General features: G+C 37.7%; 1 protein-coding gene and 1 long non-coding RNA gene across 3 annotated transcripts in view; one reads left to right on the top strand and one right to left on the bottom strand.

Moving 5' to 3' along the window:
• REV1 (REV1 DNA directed polymerase) overlaps window positions 1-22182 on the top strand; it is a 61238-nt gene that overhangs the window by 29748 nt on the left and 9308 nt on the right. For both annotated transcript variants that reach the window (XR_014492566.1, XM_083362959.1), the window contains exons 9-15: window positions 8835-8955; window positions 9289-9417; window positions 11854-12008; window positions 15490-15609; window positions 16501-16721; window positions 19222-19394; window positions 21912-22014. Coding sequence is in view for 1 of the 2 variants with exons in the window: in XM_083362959.1 (XP_083219085.1) it covers window positions 8835-8955; window positions 9289-9417; window positions 11854-12008; window positions 15490-15609; window positions 16501-16721; window positions 19222-19394; window positions 21912-22014 (1022 nt within the window). In the remaining variant the exon portion in view is untranslated. The remainder of the gene's footprint in view (window positions 1-8834; window positions 8956-9288; window positions 9418-11853; window positions 12009-15489; window positions 15610-16500; window positions 16722-19221; window positions 19395-21911; window positions 22015-22182) is intronic.
• LOC310640595 lies at window positions 6181-19307 on the bottom strand. Its single transcript, XR_014492568.1, has 4 exons — window positions 19101-19307; window positions 8852-9007; window positions 7431-7544; window positions 6181-6925 (listed from the first exon to the last, which is right to left on the bottom strand). It is a non-coding gene; the product is annotated as an uncharacterized lncRNA (long non-coding RNA).

Raw genomic sequence — 22182 nt, 5'->3', positions numbered from 1 at the left:
TGCAATGAGTACATTGCAATAATCTGGTCAGAGACAGCTAAGGCATAAGGTTCAAGACTTTTTGGCCCTCTTGTACCAAGCTGTAGAAAGCAATAAAACCACAACATCACAGAATGATTTATTTATAAACAAAAACATGGCACTAATTTAAATGAATTCAACTGTGGATTCAACTATTTTTCTGAAGAAAGTGTATATCAATTAGGATTATCCTGCATAGCTAGGTTCTGTATATCTGAGTGCCTGGTATTAAGAACAAACATTTCAGAGGGGCTGTTTTTATACTTTGTAATTAACTTTTTAGCAATCTTGTTAAAATTGAATGCTGGGCTAGATGATCTGATCTAGCATGGCCACTTGCCTTTTTATGTTTTTCTATCAATAAATCTTATACAACTTTTTTCTTTGTACAATTAGTGAGCTTAGATATTTTTTTTAAAATAAGAAATCTCTAACAGTAAAAATCAAGCTTTGTCTAAGGCAGAGATTTTCCATTTTTTCAGTGTTGTAAATATAGAAGCAAGATTATAGCAAATTATATGAAAACAATTTTATTTGATATTATCTAATCCCAAAACTGTATGAACTGTTGCAAAATATTTACTTGAGATTTTCAAGGCAGGAGTAGAAAGTGTTATGTAAACAAAAGCTGCAATCAATGGGTTTTTGTTTTTTGTTTTGGCTGTTAGGGATCCAGCTAAGAGATGGTAGTATTATACAGGCAGGACCACATCACATGTCAAAGATATTCCAGTGTTTGCTTTGTTTTGTTTTTTCTGCATTTGGAATTTTTGGGGGTACTCTTTGTTTGTTTACATTGAATGTGCCTTGTTCAAAATTAAAAATGATGGAAAACTGTGCAGCCAGATTTCAGCTGTCGTATTCATGTTTTTATAGTTGTTCACTAGATCTGAATATTTTTCCTTTACTAAAGCTGGTAACAACTTATATTTTAAGGTTTGCATTTTGAGCAATAAAATAAACATTTCCAGCCAATTCTGTTGAAAATATAAATAATCCTTGGGTTACAATGGAAGTTGGTACCAGGATTTCAATCACTAAGTGAGGCTGTCATAAAGCATAACGTCTTGTGACTTCACTGCTTAATGACTGAAATTCGGGCAGTCCCGGTTGTTGTTATGTGGATCATTAGGTAGGCCAGCAGGTGAGATCTATGGGCCAACAGGGCAGGTACTGCAGATGGGTACTAGGAATTATTGGGCTTGCAGCAGCACAAGAATAAAGCAGCACTCCTCAGTGAGGGTAGCCTTCAACAGTTTCAGTCTGCTACCACTGCTTCGGCCAGAGTGCCATAGCAAGCCCAGTGCAGCAGCAAGCCTCAGCAGTGCCAGCTGGTCTCAAGCCCCAGCACTGACCTCTAAGCCCAGCAGCACCTCAAGCCCCAGCAGAGCCAGCATCTTGGCCCCAGCACTGAGGCAAATCTCAGCAGCACCAGCTATCCATAAGACCCTCACTGCAGCAAACCTGCGTAGCCTCAGGTTCACACTTCCTAGCACCAGTATCATTCATGTGGTATCACCTGTGAGTCCAGGAATGGATGGAGATAGGGCTGCTGTTATTGGGAGTTTCTATTAGCCCTGAGAGATGCTGCAGCAGAGATAGCTGGATTTGAGGGCTTGTTTGTGAGTTTGGATCACAAAGGTCAGTCAAGACCACTTGCTTCTCTCCCTCCCTCCCTTTGATGTAATAATATTCTTACTTGAACTTCTTGATTCTGTGGCTGAAATGTCAATGAATTCCCTAAATTGATAGTCCTGGGGACATCATTCTGTATTTGTATCCCAGAGTCAAAAATAACTTAAGAAAGTCCCACATTTGATTTTTTTTGTTATGGGACATTGGAATATGATCAAGTGCTGATGGATGTTACATCAGTCTCTTGCTATGGACAGATTACTTCCTGGGGTCCTGAAGTTCTCTGTACCTGTCCACTGCAAGGAAGAAGGGCTAATTTGATCATCTCACCCCAGGAGATAGATAGACCCAGTGGGGTTTTAGAGGGAACACAGTGATATTAGCTCCATACATGGTTTTCTAGAGGCCTTAGTCATGGCCTGAAGTGAACGTGCAATAACAGTCTTGAAATAGATTTTCCTATGTGGACTCTGTGATTGTGGGCCTGCAGCACTTCAGTTAACTGAGGAGGGATTCAGGAGATTAAATAAAACAGATATTTAGAGTGCTGTAGAGAAAGTCAGACAACAAACCTGATCCAAGTACAGGTGAGAGCCTTTATTAGGTCTTGCCTTGTAAGAGCAGTGAAACAAGCTTACTTTTCCTTATTGTATCTGCTAATAGCTCGGTTTCAGGTGACTAGGTCTTTTCTTGGTAAAGGGGGGAGCTCATGCAAGGCCTCTCTAAAGAGGGTCTGTTGGATAAAGTTGCTCAGATTTGCTGAGTTGGGCAGATCGTATGGAAGTGGATGTTGGATGCTTTTGCTCAATTAATTGGGAAGAGTTTCAGTTGGTTGGCTCTGAAGAAGTAGACAGGATTCTTGAGCCCATGGGCCTTGTGTCTGGTTAATTTATCTTGTAAGGTGGCAAGTGGTTGGATTCATGCAGTGCTTAATGCGTCTTTGTGGAGGGTACCTCAGCTTACAACCAGTTGCTTAGTGACCATTCAAAGTCACAACAGAACCCCCTCAAAGGTACATCTACTTCTGAAGTTCTGACAGCCATCCTGCTGCTGCCTCGTTGGTCATATGTGTTGTGAGTCCTCACCTGCCAGCAGATCTGGCAGCCGAGCTAGATGAATCGGATGAGGGGGAAGGGTTGCCTGGGGTCACATCAGAGTCTGTGGAAGGCTATGAGGAGCATGAAGACTCACAGCTAGATGTGACACTGGGCCCATCTAATCACGCTCAGGCATAGAGGCAGCTGGGTTGGGGGCCTGAACTGAGTGAAGACAAAGAGCAGCTAAGGCCTGTTCCAGATGCATGGATGCACAGGGAGGAAAGTCATGCAGGACAGCAGAGGCAGTGGGGCAGCTCTCCAGGAAAAATAAAAAAACTAAGAAGCCACGCCCTGGCTGGACTATAAAGATGAGAGGTGTAGGAGGGGCTGGTTGCCAAAGGCAACCGTTCATGCTACGATTTCGATTTCGTGCTTCTGTCATTGGATTTCTTGCCTCAGGATTCTTGGCTATTTAACCAGGTTTGTCAGCTTTCTCTGTGTTTGAGTGAGTTAAACCTTGAGCATTCCAGCTGAGAATTCAAGAGACTGAATCTAGTTCGTTTCAACAGCTAAAGTACTGGTTGCAGTTTTGTTTGATAAAAGCTGTGTAAAAATAAAAGGGGTTTATCTTATCAAGTCCTGCCTTGTTCCATGCAAAGGGGTTTTTTCTTGTGAGTAAGCGGCTCAACAATATTCGTGTAGGCTGGGACAAAACAATATGATCACATGTCAGGCACTTAACAACTGACCCAAATTTATGGCCATTTGCAATATTCTGCAGTCATGAGACTGTATTTATGACATGGCCTGCCCTACAGCAAGTATAAAAGTTACTTTATGACTGCGGTAGTTGCGTAACAACCACTGCAAAAGATCGTATAAAAGGTCCAGTCACCTGCTTTATTGCCATCATGACTTACAACTACAATGGACAGACTCCATTTCTAACATTGAGTCAAGAACTATCAGTAATTCTTGCCTTGAAGGAGGCAGTAGGTGTTTTTTTTAAAATCCCATTTATATCCCGCCCTTCTCCGAAGACTCAGGGCGGCTTACAATTTAAGCACAAACCAATGTGCTTAGCAATAGCCTTCATTCTATGCACATGCCTGCTTATTAGGGCTTTGCCCCCCCCCAAGCGTCATTATTACAAAGTCAGCTTATTGCCCCCAACAATCTGGGTCCTCATTTTACCTACCTCGGAAGGATGGAAGGCTGAGTCAACCTTGAGCCTGGTGGGACTCGAACCTGCACTAATTGCAGGCAGCTGGTGTTACTTAAGGAGGCATTAGCCCACTGCTCCACCAAGGCTCCTTTTTGACTGTCATCAAGAACAACTTTTATCAGGTCTCCAACCTTCCGTTTTTAGGGATAGTTATTTTGAGAATGGTGGGTGCTCCCCTTAAAAAGGTATTGGAGGAAGCAGGTTACCTCAACCCTTTTTGGTTGGGTTTCAGGCTGGGTTATGAGACAGCATTGTTTTCACTTATGGATGATCGTTTGAGGGCTCAGGATGGGGATGCTGCATCTATTTTGGCCTTCTTGGACCACTTGGAAGCATTCATTAATATTGTTATGAATGTTGTTATTCTGAACAAACGTAGTGGGTTGGGCTGCAGACACTCTTTTACAATGATTTTTCTCCTTTCTCTCTGGTCAGTTCCAGTCAGTGTTCATGAAGTGGGAGAGGTACAAGTCAGTCCTTATATATAGTGCCTCAGGGCCCAATATTCTGATCCCTCCTATTTAATATCTACTTGAAGCTGGATCCCTCCTGTTTAACATCTACATGAAACCTCTGGGTGAGATGCACTCAGTTGTGCATCTCCATCTCAGTCCAAACAAATTATACTATTCAGGTGCCTACTCAGTGCCTTAAGACTGAGAAGGTCTGGATGTAAAGGAGTCAACTATGACTCAACCCTAGCAAGGTAGGGTTGCTCTAGAATTGGAGAATTGCAATATTTAACTCTTGATGGAATAGACTTCCCCCCGGGAAGAGTTGGTGTGAAATTTGAGAGACATTTTGACTGATGGCTCCTGTTCAAAGATGAAGTGTCAGCTGTGGCTAGGATGGTTTTGTGTATTATTCATCTTGTCTGCCAATTGTACTAATTGGTGGATTGGGAGGTTCTGCACATGATCACTTAATAATGCCTTAGTAACTTACCAATTGGACAACTGCAATGCTCTCTATATTTAGCTACCCTTGAAGACCATTCAAAACTTTCAACTGGTTGAGAATGAAATAGCTAACAGAGTTCAGGGTATCATGCAGTTTGTGTATATTACACTGATGATTTGCAAACTGCTGTAGCTCCCCATTTTCTTCCAGGTGCAATTCAAGGTATTGGTTATCACCTTTGAAGACTTATAAAGTATGGGTCCAGTTTGCTTACACTTACAGGACTGTCTCTGAGGGTATCATCAAATTCCTGTCATCAAAAATAGGGTGAGCACCCTTTCTGTTACATGATGTCATCTGGACTTCTCTGTAGCAGCTGCTGCCCTATGAAACAGCCTCCCTGACATCTAGAAGTCCCCTATTGTCTTAGACTTCTGGAATGCTGAAGTCCATTAAGACCTGGCTCTTCACCAGGCATTGGGCTAGGATGGGAACTGAGTCCAGTTCATATATATTTGGGGTAAGAGTGTTATGGTGACTTGGTTACCATATATACACTTAATACACACACACACACACACACACACACACACACACACACACACACACACAGAGTGCTTTTTTGTAAAAGAAAAGTGCTGGAACTCACACATGTCATACAACCCAAGCCCCACTCTACCTGCATTTCCATTTTTCTTCACCTTACTGAATAAATTCTATCGTAGAAGACATAAAATCTTAATAATGTAGGGTCAGAAATAGTTCAATTCTGAGTTAACAGGCTCAATGTTATAAAATTGAGCAAGATGCCTGTATAACGGTGTTGTTCAAAAACTCCTGTATGCCAAAGGATTTCCAGGGTGATGCGTGCTGTTTTATAAACTTATATAAGGGTTGCATTTCCAAGAATGCAAAAAATTAAGATTATAGTGGAAAATATTTATAACTTATTCTCACATGTTTTTTGTTTTCTAGGCAAATACAGTCACCTTTTTTTAAAAAGTTCTTTTGCAGGTAGATAATTCAATTTTTTAATTGCATTTTTTTCACAATACCTAACTTTTTTGCAGTCTGTATTTACTTGCAGGTTTTTAACAGTAAAGAAATATAACTATTAGCTTGCTAGCTGTTAGAGAAAAGTGAGAAATACTAGAATTTATTCCAGTGTGGAATACTTGATTGGCAATATTGGTTATATAGGATGGTAGGCACTGGAAAAAAAAGCTTTGGATGTGTTTAGCATATTGATGAATTCCACTCTAATAAATCATCTACATAGAGTTCATTCATGTCTAAATTTGAATGAAATCTAACCCTTAATTTATTACACATGACTAATCATGTTCTGATACAGAACAAACATCATTTATCAGTACCTCATATTTCCATACTTTTGTTCTGGTGATCTTCTCTACATTCTACTAGATAAAGTTGTTTTAAAGGTCAGTGAATTTCTTAGTGTAACTTTATTCAGGTATCTGCAACATCAGCCCCATCTTTTACAACTGCTTATTCACTAAGGATTGTTCTTGCTGTTATTGCCTCTTTTTGGACAAATTGATTTTCATAAAGAAATCCAGGATTCAATCTTTAATATTTTTATACATCAATTGTATTATTCTACATTTGATGGCATTCTTCTCTGTACTTCTATCTTGGAGAATATATCTTTAAGGGCAGGTACAATAATTACAATCTGTTGACAAAAATCTGACACAAAGACAAAAGGAATTAAACATATAGAATGAGTTATTGCCTTATCCACATCTGCCAGCATTCTCAGGCCCAATATCTTCAATTCTCATTCTACAGAGCAACAATTTTTTTATCACACTTTAGATACAGATTTATTCTCAGCGATTTCTTTTTCACAGACTTGGTCCTGGCCTCTGATTTCTCCATCCGTTGCTCCACATTCACCATGTGCCTGTCTAGTTTCCCAACTTTTGATGAGAGGTTCTCTACCTTGCCTTCCAGTGAGAAAAATGTGTCTTCCATTGCCCCTGAATTACATGAAGTGACTTCATCAGCTTAAGGGGGGATCTGCTGTGCTGCACTGTGGAGGAGCCCATCGAAGTCATGAAGATAGACAAGATGATGACATCATCTAATGCCAGGGCAGAGAAACAGATGGACTAAGGACATTGTTCTTGTTGTTCAGGGCATAATTTGCTCTAATTTGCACTTGCAGATATGTTGGACAACTTGAATGACACTGCCATCCGAATCATAGTGATGAACTATCAAAGATAGCAGCTTGTCCGTGTTCTGTCTCCCACTTTTCTCATCCACTACATTCTTTATCTTGATTATCGTTTGTGAAAATAAGTGCACCATAAATTTCACATTCAAGTCATTCTGTAACTTGTTAGCAGCCTTCAGAAATACTGAAGAGGAGAAGACATAACTGTTCATGGTGTGTGTTTATATGTAAATTAATCCAAATTACCATATTTTTTGTTCTAAAAAAATATTAGAATGCTAGTGTAGGACTTCCTTTGTACTTTACATGAGGCAGGAAGTGGGGGAGGAATGTTTGCATCCATTACATTTTTCTAGCAAGAAGTAATTATAAGTGTGCATGCTTCTCACAATATTTACCTAATATTTACCTTAGAAGAATAGAAACTTCCCTTGCTTTTGCATGCTATAGTTCTGGACTCTTCCATTTTATTCATACTTGATATGCAGTTCAGTGCAAGAGCCAATTTTCTCCATAATTCTGCCTAATTTGGGCAAAAAGGATGCTTAATCACTTTATGAAATATCTATATTTGGGAGAAATAATGACTAAGATATAAATAATACTATTAAAGGAAAACATTGAAACATTCTGACTTACTAGTATGCTTAAGTGGATGTGAATTACCTATGAAACTGCCATATTTTTGTGATTCTGTTTTAATAACACAGACATATTTCCATTTTCATTAAAAACTTTTTTTAAAAGCCCTTTGGATTAATATATGTATCATTTTTAAAGAATGTTTTTTTTAATTCAAAAGGGAAAAGAGTTTTTCTCATTTCAGGAAGAAAGCTTGTTATATCAAACTCTACAATATTTGTTATAATGACACAATCTTTTACATACCTGTTTAGAAGTAGTTAAATGTTATGAAGCTTACACCAAATTAATTTGTAAAATACTGCAGATTAATTCATATAACCAGACTTAAAATGTGTAGATTTATAAACACTTCCTTCTTAACAATAACTAAGATAGTAACAATTTGAGTCCAGCCACAGAAAAACAATTGTGGGAAATTAAAAATGAAGCATGGTTAGAATGTAGGATTGCAGGCTAATTCTGCTGACTGCCAGCAGATTGATTCTCACAGGCTCAAGGTTGACTCAGCCTTCTATCCTTCTGAGGTTGGTAAAATGAGGACCCAGATTGTTGGAGGCAATATGCTGACTTTGTAAACTACTTACAGAGGGCTGTAAAGCACTGTGAAGCGGTATATAAGTCTAATTGGTATTGCTATTACTGGCCAGCGGTAATTGACAGAATTTTGCTTGGATGATGCCAGCAGCAGCATGCAAAGGATTCCATGTGCCTGGAATTCTCATAAGTAATAGATTTGTCTAATAGTATTTGCAAAGGCATTTGCTTTAAAGCATATCTTTTGAATTTCCTACAGTGAGACATACTAAGCTGTGCAGCCACAGCACATTAAATATGAAGACTGGTATCAAAAACTATCAAACTGATCTGCATTCTGCAATGTGTATTTTATTAGGTATTGGTTTGTTATATAGCCTGTAAATTTATTTGATGTGTTAATGGGAAGGAAGGAAGGAAGGAAGGAAGGAAGGAAGGAAGGAAGGAAGGAAGGAAGGAAGGAAGGAAGGAAGGAAGGGTCATTTATCAATAAGGAGCAGTTTTAAAGTACATTAAGATTGTATCTTGTATATTTCTACATATACAGAACAGTTTTCTTAAGTAACTTTTTATAATTACTGTAAATCAAATTCAATTGTAAAACAAATGACTTAATAAAATTATTTTCAAATAGAAATTGATGATGCTGACTCAACAGATGATGATAATCAAGATTCTGCCAAATTGAATAAAAGTGATTTTGATATTTCTGTGTCGTCAATGGCAGAAATTGCATCTTGCAGTTATGAAGCCAGGTAAGAGAAAATTATTTCTTGTCAGTTGGAGGTTGCAGAATACAGTCTTTCTCTTTAAATAGATAGAGCATATTTGTTTAGTTTGTTGTTTATTAAAGCATTTTTTAAATATTCCAACACATTTGCAGATACGTTGCTGTGCAAGAGTCAGTGGGATTATAACACTTGTGAGCCGAAATATATATTTACCACTATATTATGCAACATAAATAATTGAATTAAAAAATAGAATGAAATAGTATCTTAACAACTTAATAAGCGTCATGTAGGATAATTATTTCATTTGCATTAATTTATGATTTTTGAACCCCTACGGAATTGTTTTTTATTTAGGCAAGCTGGTATAAAGAATGGAATGTTTTTTGGACAAGCAAAACAGTTGTGCCCAAATCTTCAAGCTGTTCCCTATGACTTTCATGCATACAAAGAAGTTGCACAAACTATGTATGAAACATTGGCAAGGTAAATGTTTCATATTATACAAGTTGTTAAAATATATAGTTTAGATAAAGAATAACTCCCCAAAAACTTCTATTATGGAATTCTACTGATTGTTTTGTAATGCAATTTGCTAAAATATTATGTGCTATTTATTTTATTATGAATTTATTAAGCACCTCTTCAGCAATATACAAATATCCCATATTTTTCTTTAGTCTTCTCCCACAAAAGCCACTCAAGCATTTCTTTCTTAAAATTTTTTTTATTGGTTTTCCAGTTTTACATTTGAGTATTTAGAAAGCAATGTAGTGATTGAGTTAATCAATAGTTCAATAACAAAATACTAGGTATCTCAGGTTACATCATCAAATATTTCTTCTCTGTTTCCCTTAACATTTGCTATTTTGTATTTAAGCGAGTCATTTCCAGTTTTAAAGTTGATTATTTGTCTGGATTTTCAGTAAACTGTACTTGTTAATCTGTAAAGCCCTCTCTCTTAGTTGTGTTCAATTCGATCTGATCTTCTTCTTTCTCTGATTTCTTCTGGTTTGTATAGAAAGTCATTTCCAATTTTAAAGTTGTTGTTTCGTAAATAGTAAACTGTACTTCTTGATATTTAAAGCCCTCTGTCTTGGTATTCACTTCTTCCACTCCTGTTGTTTTTTGAGTTGTTAGTTCTTTAGTAGCAATCAAGGTTTTGCTTTGTAGATCTAGGCTGGCACCTTTATCTTTCAGATTAGCTTGCATTTCTCAGTATCTTCAAGAATATTTTCAAGTAAAGATTTTAACATAGCCAAAAATTTTTGCTGCTCCTCCTTCATTTCTGACATGTTTATAGACAGTCTTTCTAGTGAAGGCTATTTATTAAACAAGAGTCAGTAAATGTTCACCTCCACAGTTCCTAGAAACCAATGTCACTGTGCAGCTGCTCTCTCAGAGTTAAATCTCTCATAGATAATACCAAGGTCAGGTCTTTTTGTCAGAAATAAATTGCTGTACCAAGCTTCGCCACAAGATGTCCCCAATAACATTTAAAGTCTTTTTCAGATCCCGGGCTAGGTTTTTATCCAATTTAAATTCTTTTTTGCAAGTAAAGTAAAATAGCAGGTCCCAGTAAGAATAGGAACTTTTTGGGTCCCCAAATTCCAATATATATATATATAAATCCAATTATATTAAGTTGATCTTTTCAATGCTTTATTTCCCCTGGGTGATCAGACGTCACCATTTTACCAGGTGGGAGAAGAAAATTTTCTTCCCTCTCTCCTCACAGGGGGAAATTTTTTCAAGAAGCTTTTAACAGGAAAGTACTTGGGGTACAGAGAAGATAAAGATTCCTCCACATTGCTTTCAAGGTGCTTGATGGTAAATTTGGCCTTGGATGTCAGCAGCTTGTTGATGGGCCATCTTGATGGCCGATCTTTTTCCCATCAGTTTGAAGGGCTGCCCTGGATCGAACGGGAGGGCTGCCGCCCTTCCGCGATCACTCGGGGGTCCTCTTCTCGCTCGTTGCCTCTACAGGGCGACTTTCGACACTCTTCAGGGTCCCCCAGCAGGAGAAAACCGGACGGTGGAGAGAGCGATCGCCCGAAACATCCATCAATGCCACGATTGCAAACCAGAAACCAAGCATTTCTGAATAACAGCTATTCCAAGATCAGATTTTAATCTCAGCAAAATAGAAATTATATTACAAATGATATTTTTTATTACAAATCAAATTAACATAGTTATTTTAAGCCAGCTTAGTTAAAGCCCAGCTCCATTATTCTATTTTCCAACATGGGATTTTATTGATGTCTGATTAAATATAATCAGATGTAAATATGTGAAACTTGCATAAATAAAAAATTGTTGAAATAATTATACTGCTCAGGTTCAGGTTTTATATTTCACTTATAAAATGAAGTATGTAATATGGCTACTGCCACTTCACAGTACAGCGTTTCATATAGCTTGATGTGCAGCAAATAAATTTAATAAGTAGGTATCTATATTTTAAAATCTTTCCAGCTTCTATAGATTTAACAGGTCAATCATCTGTTTTTAAATATTTGAAAACTCAACAACTCAAAGGAATTCCTCAAATAGCTAATTAATTTGAAAAGCAAGGTAGTCCTTGCTCTCTTGCTTCCAATACAAATAACACCAAAAAAAGGGAATGGAAAAGGAGGAACAAAAAACTCAGGTACTGTTTGGAAAGTAGCCTGGGGAATTGAGAGAGAAAACAATTGCACATAACTAATTTTAGAAAAGAAGATAGTATTAGGCATATATTTTTCTGTTACATATCATCTTGTGTCTAAAATATCTAAAAGTATTTATTTCAAAAATTGGAAAACTATATGTTGGGGTTTGACTATAAAATCAATATTTAATACTAGTAAATATACTTAATTTTGAATAACTTAATTTTGTTTCTATTATTTCTCTTTCATTCTTTGACTTTGTCGATAGCTATACTCATAACATTGAAGCTGTCAGTTGTGATGAAGCACTAGTAGATACCACTGAAATCCTTGCAGAGACTGGGTTGACATCAGATGAGCTAGCAATTGTTATTCGTGCAGAAATAAAAAACAAGACCAAATGTCCTGCTTCAATTGGAATAGGTTAGTATATTGCTTAGAAATATTTGTTTATAAGTAAAGTAGATTATTAAGTAAAAACAATGTTTTATTTCCATAAAGTGTATGCATTAATCACAGTATTAAAATAATTTTATGATTAGATATTAGAAATATGTCTAGTTAATTTTTCTTGTTTTCTCTTTTCTTCATTTATATAAGATAATAAATAGAAGCTAAATATATACTGCCTTTAAGGCTTTTATATATTACCAACTGCCTTCTTTCTTAGTATTTTTCACATATAAAGGGACACAGTGGAAATACTTGCAATATTTGTGGCATCTGACATTCATATATTCATTTTAACGAGATTGTATATTGTATGTCCATAGGTAACGTCAGTTAAAATGTACATGTGATCTTTAATCACATTCAGTTAAACATATCATACTCCATACAGCAAAGTTCCATTTTCTAATCCTTGCAAAGTATTTTGGGATCAGCCATGGAATTATCTTCACTTCTGACTGTTATACCCATGTTTTCCCCAAAATAAGACCAGGTGGTGGTGGTATTATTATTATTAGTAGTAGTAGTAGTAGTAGTAGTAGTAGTAGTAACCAAAAGACCCATTAGGGCTTATTTTCAGAGGATGTCTTATTTTGCAGCCGCCCGCCCACTCCATCCTACCGTCTGCTTGCCCGCAGCCGCAATGGCTTACAGGGTTTTCCAGGGCAGACACTCGAGAGGGAGGGCAGTGGCAGTGGAACATGCTTTCAAGCAAGAACAGTGTGGATAGGTGGGGGAAGCCGAAGGACCAGGCAGCATAAGCCTCCCCTGCTGCCTCCCTCCGCCTGCCACACTCTTTCCTTTTGCAAGCAGACGATGCTTCCAGTCTCCATCAGTTCTCCGTCTGAGTGAAAAGTATTTGGGCACCTATGGGGCACTTGGAAACGGAGCAAATCACCATAGGGGTCTGGGTGAAAAGTATTTGGGCGTCTATGGGGCACTTGGAAATGGAGCAAATCACCATAGGGGTGCCACATAGGCACCCATACACTTTTCGCCTGGGCAGAGAAATGTCGGAGACTGGAAACTTCATCTGCTTGCAAATGATGCGCTTGGGAACGAAGTGAATGGCTTTGTTTCCAAACATCCCATAGGCGCCCAAACACTCCTTCCTCTGCACAGCAATCACTGATCCGCACTCTCTCACCCACCTGGATCACCCTGGAGAGGAAGGCCAGGCTCCCCTTCCCCGATGGTTCTGCAAAGCCCTTGAGGTTTTGCATGGAGGAGTGGATCCACTTCCTTCAGGACCTGCATATGCTAGCACATGCCAAAGGGGCTGGACTCCCACATACCGGTACAATGAGCTTCTTACAAAAATCATAGCTATCGTATCCTCGGCTGATTAGGAGGAAAATGTGTCGATCTGGATTTTAAGGCAGAAAAGCAAAGGGGGAGGGCAGTTTCAAAGGCCCTGAAGAAAAAGAGCAAAGCTCTTCTGTTTGCTGTCCAAAGACAAACCACTCCTCCATGCAAAACCTTAAGAGCTTTGGAGAACCATCAGGTAAGGGGACCCTAGCCTTCCTTGGCCAACTCCAGCTGGCATAGTTTTCCGAGAGCTTAGCATCCTTCTATACGAAGGAGGAACACAACGCCAGGAAGAGAAGTGGCAGAAAACAGGCCTGCCATTTCCAGAATGGAGAAGGGAGATGCGGGGCGATGCAGGGCGGCAAGAAAGTGTGGGCCGGCAATCGCTGCGTGGAGGAAGGAAGGAAGACTCACTTAAGGACACCTGGGCAGGTGAAGGAAGCTACTGTAAGCTGCCTTTCTCTCTTTCCTGGCTGGGAAGGAGGTAGCCCACACAGGCTCCTGCTTTGTGCCAGTGGGTACAACCTGGTGACTGAGGCTATCTCAGGGCCACTTGAGAAGTTTTGTTCCTGTTCCTTGGTTTCATCCACCACCCTGCAGCAGTTTTCTGCGTCTGCCTTTCCCTCAGGCAGCTTACTCTGTCCCCCCCCCATTACCTTTAGCATTCAGGGAAGCCCGTGCCTTTACGTGTCCTTAAGTTGCTCTTTGGGCTCTATCGTAACCTCTGGAGACCATTTGTCTGGCATAAAAACGTAGGTCAGCCCCACAGCAAAAGCTGCCCCTACGTTCTCCATTCTCTCCAGTGGTGGTGATGGAGGGCTGGCAGAGGGATACCAGGGTCACAGCACAAGCCATGGGAGAGTTGGCGGCAAAGGAGGAGGAGGCTGTCGGCAGGCACGTGATCGGGGGGGCGGGACCAAAGAAAGCCCCTCTAGCAGCAGATGTAGCTGTTGCGCAGTGGTGGTGGAGCCTTTCGCTGTCACTCCCCCCAGCTCCGAAACGGCAGAGGGGGACCAGGTAAGGCATCTGAGCATGGCAGTCCAGCTCAGGAGAGGACTGAACGGGAAGAGGTGGGTGGGCAGCAAGGTCATTGAATGGGCAGGGGGAGGTCATCGAGTGGGGAGTGGCCTGGCTGCAGGGCCCTGGGGTGTTGTGGGGCAGCTCCACCCCACCACCTGCCTCACTTCACCTTGTGGCAGCGGCGGCATCAGTGCGACACGCTCTCTCCTGTCCCATTGTGGCAGCGAGCAACCAGATGGTGGGACAGAGTGGACTTATGTTTGGGGTAGGGCTTATATTAGGTGCACATATAAAAATCAGGCTAGGGCTTATTTTCGGGATAGGTCTTATTTTGGGGGAAACACAGTACTAAGCAGAAAAGGCTTAGGGAATATCATGAGGAAATTAATGCTCAGTCCAGCCAACAATGAGTAAGTCGTCATTTAGTCAGTGCCTTGCAGCAACTACAGCAACAAAAATATTCTTGCCATGTTCCCAACTGAAAGGAAATAAACTGTGACACCCTGTCCCATGTGTTTTCAGATAAATACTCCTGTGTGTTTATCAGGCCATTTGTCTTGCAAAAATCCAAATTGTTGATCTGAGGAGAAAGCTCCAGTTGTTACGGTTTCATTAGTCCAACACTTAGGTAGGTCAAGATTAGTGCAAGTTCAGTAATGAGATATTCAGTTTAATGCAAATTGTAAATGAATACCAGTTTGTGTTTAATACGACCCTAAATTCAATTAATATGAGGCTAGCTAAGATGTGGATAAATCACTCTAAACTTCCAGCGTATATATGAAGATTTCAAAAAAGAGAAAACAGTTCAGTCTATCCTGCTAAAATATTTTGAGAGGTAAAAAAAATGTTTTTATCAGCGTAAGATTGTTGGAAAGATTATCAGTAGGAATGATTGTTGGAACTGAAATAAATAATTCTATATAAGATAACAATAATCATGGTGGACCTGAACTATAATTCTACTTACGCTGATGAATAAAACAGTCTTCCCTAGTCTCCCTTTGACTTACGACTAGGAGTTACATTATAAAGTATCCTTCCTTTCTTCTTGTGTAGTAGAAGAAAAATATTAAATCTTCCAAATGGTGAAATACTGGTTAAAAGCAATATTGAACTTTTATAGGTTCAAATATTTTACTGGCCAGACTGGCAACTCGTAAAGCAAAACCTGATGGGCAGTATCATTTAAAGCCTGAAGAAGTAGATGACTTTATCAGGAGCCAGCTAATTATACATCTTCCAGGTAGGTTTTTTTTCTATTATATTCCTTCTTAGTTTTCTTCAGGAGTATTTATCACAGTGACTTTAGCTCTAGTTTACAAAGTAATGGGTTATTAACAAATCGAAGTGGCTATTTTCTTTATTTCTTTATCTTTATAGTGAAGATAAAGCAACTTATGTAGATATGCATTATCCAAATTTTGAATAGCGTTTTTCTCTCACTTGAAAGGTTGAGAGTTCAATCCTAGGTAGCAGGAAATGTTTCTCTCCTACGGCGCAAAGAAAAAATATCTGCTGCGAACACCACGTCAGGAAGGGCATCCAGCCAGTAAACACTCGGCTCCATCAGTTGCCCTGACTACCCCACAAAATTAAGGGATTACAGAGTTGTAAAAAGGGATGGTTTTTTTATTCAAACTTTGAATAGCAATCTGATAAATTGCATGACATAGATTTTGCATCCTGAGATTATGTTAATCCTCTGTATTTTTAATAAGTATTCAAAACATCAAATAATAGTATTCTGCGAAAAATAAGTTGACAAAAATACATATTTAATTGATTGTGTGCCATCAAGTCATATTTAACTCCTACCAACCACATATATAGATTTTTCTCTGACAATCTATCCCTAACCTTTTCTTTTAAATCACCCAAGATTGCATTCATTGCTGCTTTCCTGCAGGTGATCCTTTTTCCTTTCTCCTTTCTCAGCATTAGATATTTCTGCAGTGTTGGTTCTCCACATAACATGTCCAAAATAGGATAATTTGAGCTTGGCATATGGCCAGTTATAAAAGTGATTTAGTTAATAGTTTATTCCTATTGTGAAGTGTAACAATGATTGTTAAATGAATTAATTTCTCTGGTGTAGAGTTCTAATATAAAGATATATTTTTATTTTGGGGTTCAGGAGTTGGAAGAACAATGGAATCTAAGCTATCATCTATGGGGCTAAAAACTTGTGGAGATCTACAGTGTATCACAATGTCAAAGCTTCAGAAAGAGTTTGGACCAAAAACTGGACAAATGCTGTATAGATTCTGCCGTGGTTTGGATGATAGGCCAATTCAGAGAGAGAAAACAAGAAAATCTGTTTCAGCTGAGATCAATTATGGTATAAGATTTTCGCAGGTAAAAAAATTAAAGCAAATTTAAGTAAAACAATCAATGTTTCCAAATGGTCCATAAAATCGCATGTTACTGGGCTGTAACTTCTTTGTTCTAATTCCTTATTAATACTAAAATGTGCTTTTATTTTTATTTATTTATTTTATTACATTTATATACCGCCCTTTCCCGGAGGACTCAGGGCGGTTTACAGGGAATTAAAAACCAAAAATGCAAAAGTTAAAACCAGTTTAAAAAAGATTAAATTTATCCCTGTACAAATAAAACCCCAATTAAAATAAATTAATCCTCAGCCTGGGCCAGAGAGCTCGAAGAGCCAGGTCTTCAGGCCCCGGCGGAATGAACGGAGGTCGGGGGCAGTCCTCAGCTCCACTGGCAGCTGGTTTCAGAGGGCAGGCGCCCCCACTGAGAAGGCCCTATCCCTGGGTGTTACCCGCCGGCAATCTCTTACCGGTGGGACCCTGAGAAGACCCTCCCTGTGGGAGCGCACTGGACGAAGGGAACTTGATGCTGGCAGCAGGTGTTCCCTCAAATACCCTGGACCCAAGCCATGTAGGGCTTTATAGGTAATGACCAGCACCTTGAATTTCACCCGGAGGGCAACCGGAAGCCAATGCAGCTCGCGGAGTAGAGATGTTACATGGGAGTATCGGGTATTAGAACTCAGTAGAACAGTTCCTATGCATATCTGCCTATTAGAATAGCGTAGTGTAGCGTAGCATAGCAATAGAATGGAATGGAATGGAATAGAATAGAATAGAATAGAATAGAATAGAATAGAATAGAATAGAATAGAATAGAATAGAATAGAACACACAAGGAATTTGTCTTTGCTGCATAACCTCCCAGTGTTCATACAAACAACAAAGTAATAGAAGGTAATAGGAAAGATGAAAAGGATAATAGTAATATAGCCTACTACATGGCTAAATATCCTTAGACATAAGACAATGCTATGAAAATTAGCTGTTCAGCAGTGATGGCATGAGGGGGGAAAACTGTCTCTAGTTGCTTTGGCATGCAATGTCTTATAACAGTGTCCCAAGGGGAAAAGTTGAAACAGTTTATGCCCAGGATGTGAGGGGTCTGTACATATTTCTTCAGCCTTCTTTCTGGCTCATGCAGTATGCAGGTCCTTAATGGAAGGCAGACTGATTGCAGTTTTTTTCTGCAGTCCTAACTATCTATTGAAGTCTGTACTTGTCCTGTTTGGTTGCTGTACCAAATCAAATAGTTTAAAATATTTAAACCAGTTAAAAGCAAACATTAAAACCACTGAAGGATTGCTGAAGGATTTATACTCAGATATGTGATATATAGGATTGTGGCCTAATAATAGAAAGTCTTTGAGAAAAACGGCAACAATTTCATAATTTCTTACCATGGAAGAATGCACTTATAGCCTATGTTCTCATGATTTATATGTTTATATATCTGTAGTATTCAAATCTTCAACATAAAAAGCAGGAACATTAATTGCCAATACAATAATTAAACTAACTCAAGATTAGCTTTGTAAATTTATATATGACTCACATTATATGGAATAATGTCAATGTATTATTTATATTTAAAATAAAAATAATTTTGTAGTACTGCTAAGCTTGTAAGCCGCCCTGAGTCTTCGGAGAAGGGCGGAATATATGGAATTAAAATAAATAAATAAATAAATGAAGAACATGAAAACAAAACTTGATCAAATATACAGTGACACCATTTTCAAGTAGTTCAAAGATTATTATTTGTTTCCAATTCAAAAACTATTTGTAGACATTTCTACCATGCAGCATTATTTCTTTTGGAAAGTATAGACCATGAGTGTTGGTGCTGTGTGATAAGAATATGGTAGATCCTATAAACATTTCATATTCTTTATCGGTCTCATAGTCAAAAATTTATGTCGACATTTTAATTTTTTTAAAAATGCCCTGCATACTTTTTATGTTCATTTATTTTATATAAAGATGCTTGAAGTGATATATACAAAGTACATTGAAAACTTAGAAAGAGAAATGTAAATGCTAAATAATATATTTATGAGCTATGGTTAATAGCTATTAATGGTTATTCAGTTCAATAGAACATTTATAGAAATCTGTAGAACAGGTTTATAAAATGTTTCATTTCCCAAATAGTTAGTTTCATTTTATTGGAACATGACATGAAATTTCCCACTGTACCAAAAGCTCTGTTTTGAGTACAAAATGGGTTGTTTTGAACATTTTTTGAACCATTCTGAGCTCCAAGTAGCATTACAGCTGTGTTTTCACGATTGAAATGCCTTGAAATTGCTCAAAACAGTTTGCTTTGAGTTCAGAAAAGGGGTTTCATATTTAAGAGAGAACATTCTGTGAAATTTTACACTTGCATTTTCTTTCATACCTATTATCAGTTGTTAAATTTAATGTTTATTTTGCTGGCATCCAGTAGTACAGTAATGAAGATCGGTTTTGATTTGATTACATCTTTTAATCTGTGTAAAATCCATTTTCCCTATTTCAAGGCAAAAGAAGCAGAAGCTTTCCTTCTGAGCCTTTCAGAAGAGATCCAGCGAAGGTTGGAAGCAGCTGGTATGAAAGGAAGACGACTAACTCTCAAAGTCATGATCAGGAAAGCTGGAGCCCCAGTAGAACCTGCAAAATTTGGAGGGCATGGAATTTGTGACAGTGTTGCCAGGTAAATAGTTTGGTACATAAATTTGCACACTAATAATAAACACAATATCTCTGTTTTTCTCTGGCTTTGAGTCAGCTTTGCCTTTGCCTTTTTCCTAAGACAGAGAGAGAGTGATTCTGTACATTTGATATTTAAGGCATAACTAAAACTCTCAGTTTCTAGCCTAGTGCCTTTAATCATTGTATGGTGGCTTTTAATTTATTAGACTTCCTTTTTTAAAAAAAAATCTTTTTAAGTCCTTTAATGCCTCCTTGTAACATTACATTTTTATATTGTGATTTTAATTCATTATAAGCTATCTTGGGAAAACTCTGTTTTCAAGGGAGGGATAAGTTTTTAAAATAAAAATTGTACAAACATTCAAATTTGTTTCTATACTCTTTCACATGTCCGTACATCTTATAAAACATTACTGTTAAAATACAAATAGTTCTTGACTTACGACCACAATTGAACCCAAACTTTTTGCTGCTAAGTGAGACAGCTATTAAGTGAGTTTTGCCCCGTTTTATAACCTTTCTTGCCACAGTGGTTAAGTGAATCCCTGCAGTTGTAACACAGTTGTTAAGTGAATCTGGCTTCCCCATTGACTTTGCTTGTCAGAAGGTTGCAAAAGGGGATCACATAACTCCAGGACAATGCAATGTTCATAAATATGAGTTAGTTGCCAAGCATCTGAATTTTTATCACATGATCATAGGGATGTTGCAATAGTGGTAGGTGTGAAAAATGATTATGTCACTATTTTCACTGCTGTTCTAACTGAATGATAATTAAATGAACTATTGTAAGTTGAAGACTAACTGTACTGCAATAAGTATCTAAGGAAAATATATTGTTTTGGTGCTATTTTTCTATTGTTAAAAATTAGTAGTAAAATATCTGTTGTTTTAAAGAAAGGTAAAGTAGTAGACTTATGTCAACACAATTTTTTCATAGTATTAATTGGACCTCACTGTGTGTGATAACTTATTGGGGACTTAATAAAGCTACTAGTTTGATTCTTGTCTGCCAGAATATAGGGACAAGCTAGAGAAAATACACCATTGTTATCTAACAAAATGTGCAGGGAGCAAATAAGACCAAAGGCTGAACTTAATTGCAGAAATTAAACAAGTAAGCCAATGATAGATTTTGAAATGCAAGATTTGGGTTTGTTTGTTTTTTTAGCTCCCACCTAAGTTAAAATGACAATAGCTATATTCCCAGAGAATAGTAAACCTGTATTATCAGTAGTGGGCTAATAAACAAAACCCATTCCCTCAATAGTAGCTTTTTCTGCTAACATAATTTTTATAGGTGGTCATATTAATCTAGCAAGTTTTTTACACTTAAGGTCTTGGTTTTCCGCCGTCTTTAAAAACAAGATTCATAAACTAGAAGTTTACAGTCCTAGCTTGTAAAAGAAATAACATGACAGCACTGATCATCAGTGGTAATCATTGAAAACAACTTGCTAATCAAATCATTTTTATCATATGCGTACTCACATTAGAAAGGGATAGGAGAAGAATCGAGTATCAGGAAATGAGTAGCTAAGTGCACTGTAATGATATTCACTCATGATAAAATCAAGATTTCCTAGATATTTTAAGATTTTTTTTAAATGCCCTTTTTAGCATTAAGAGTTTGAGTTGTGGAAAAATATAACATAGTAATATACCACATAATGATCAAAATAGTACTGCACAAAATAGTGTTAAGAAACTTGGAGAGAGAAAGAAGGGAACATTCAATATATTACTTGCATAATGGTTACTTTTTCTAAGGAAAAGCAGCTTTGGGCAATAGTTAAGTGTAAAGTGGTCTTCCTTGCCTGTTCTATTTTTACAAGCAGAAGAATAGATAAGGCAAACAGTGCATATACCTTAGAAAAGTCTACTAAATTTAAGTATGGGATTTTTGGCAGATGATGAGATAGAGAGCTGATGGATGAGAGAGAGAGATGATATAGATGATAGGATAGATAGATGATAGATAGATGATAGATGATAGATAGATAGATAGATAGATAGATAGATAGATAGATAGATAGATAGATAGATATACATAAATACATACATACATACATACACACACACACACACACACACACACACACACACACACAGAAGTTCAATAGATTACATTCTATATATATTACGATTGAAATCACTGGATCCAGCACTCATGCTTGATTTTCTCTTCTACAAAATTATCTACTGGCATATACTATTGAATGTAATTCGATATGTTTATATCTAGTTTGTATGATTGATTGGAATTTGTAAAACAATTGAAATTAAGATTAAAAAAAACATGTCTAGAAGCCTATCGAGTTCTTTTTTCTGTATTGGCAACTCAGTTTTCTACCACAATCATGGAAACAAAATATGACAGCAATAGTCCTTGGCAATTTTGGAAATAATGAGTATATTCAAATATGTGCTTCTTCTGATCTTAGTGATGACATGTACTCAATCTAATCAGTAGCCATTGTAAGGCCGTTGATGCATTTTAAAATGTATATGTTTGTAGGACTGTGACTCTCAACCATGCAACAGATAATGCCAGAGTGATTGGGAAAGAAATAATAAATATGTTTCACACAATGAAATTGAATATTTCTGATATGAGAGGGGTAAGTTTTTAAATCACTGCAACTTCAGCACTCATGCTTGATTTTCTCTTCTACAAAATTATTTATTGGTATTGCTTTATTGTTCCAAATAGGAGTGGATATGTGATAAATATTTATTTCTTCCAGTGTGATAAATCCTATTACATGTGAAATAGTGCAGTTTTACAT

The sequence above is a fragment of the Vipera ursinii genome (assembly GCF_947247035.1).
Source record: "Vipera ursinii genome assembly, chromosome: 4".
Classification (NCBI taxonomy): Eukaryota; Metazoa; Chordata; class Lepidosauria; order Squamata; family Viperidae; genus Vipera; species Vipera ursinii.
Note: the sequence above shows the minus strand (reverse complement) of the source record. Positions and strands in the feature narration are given on the sequence as shown.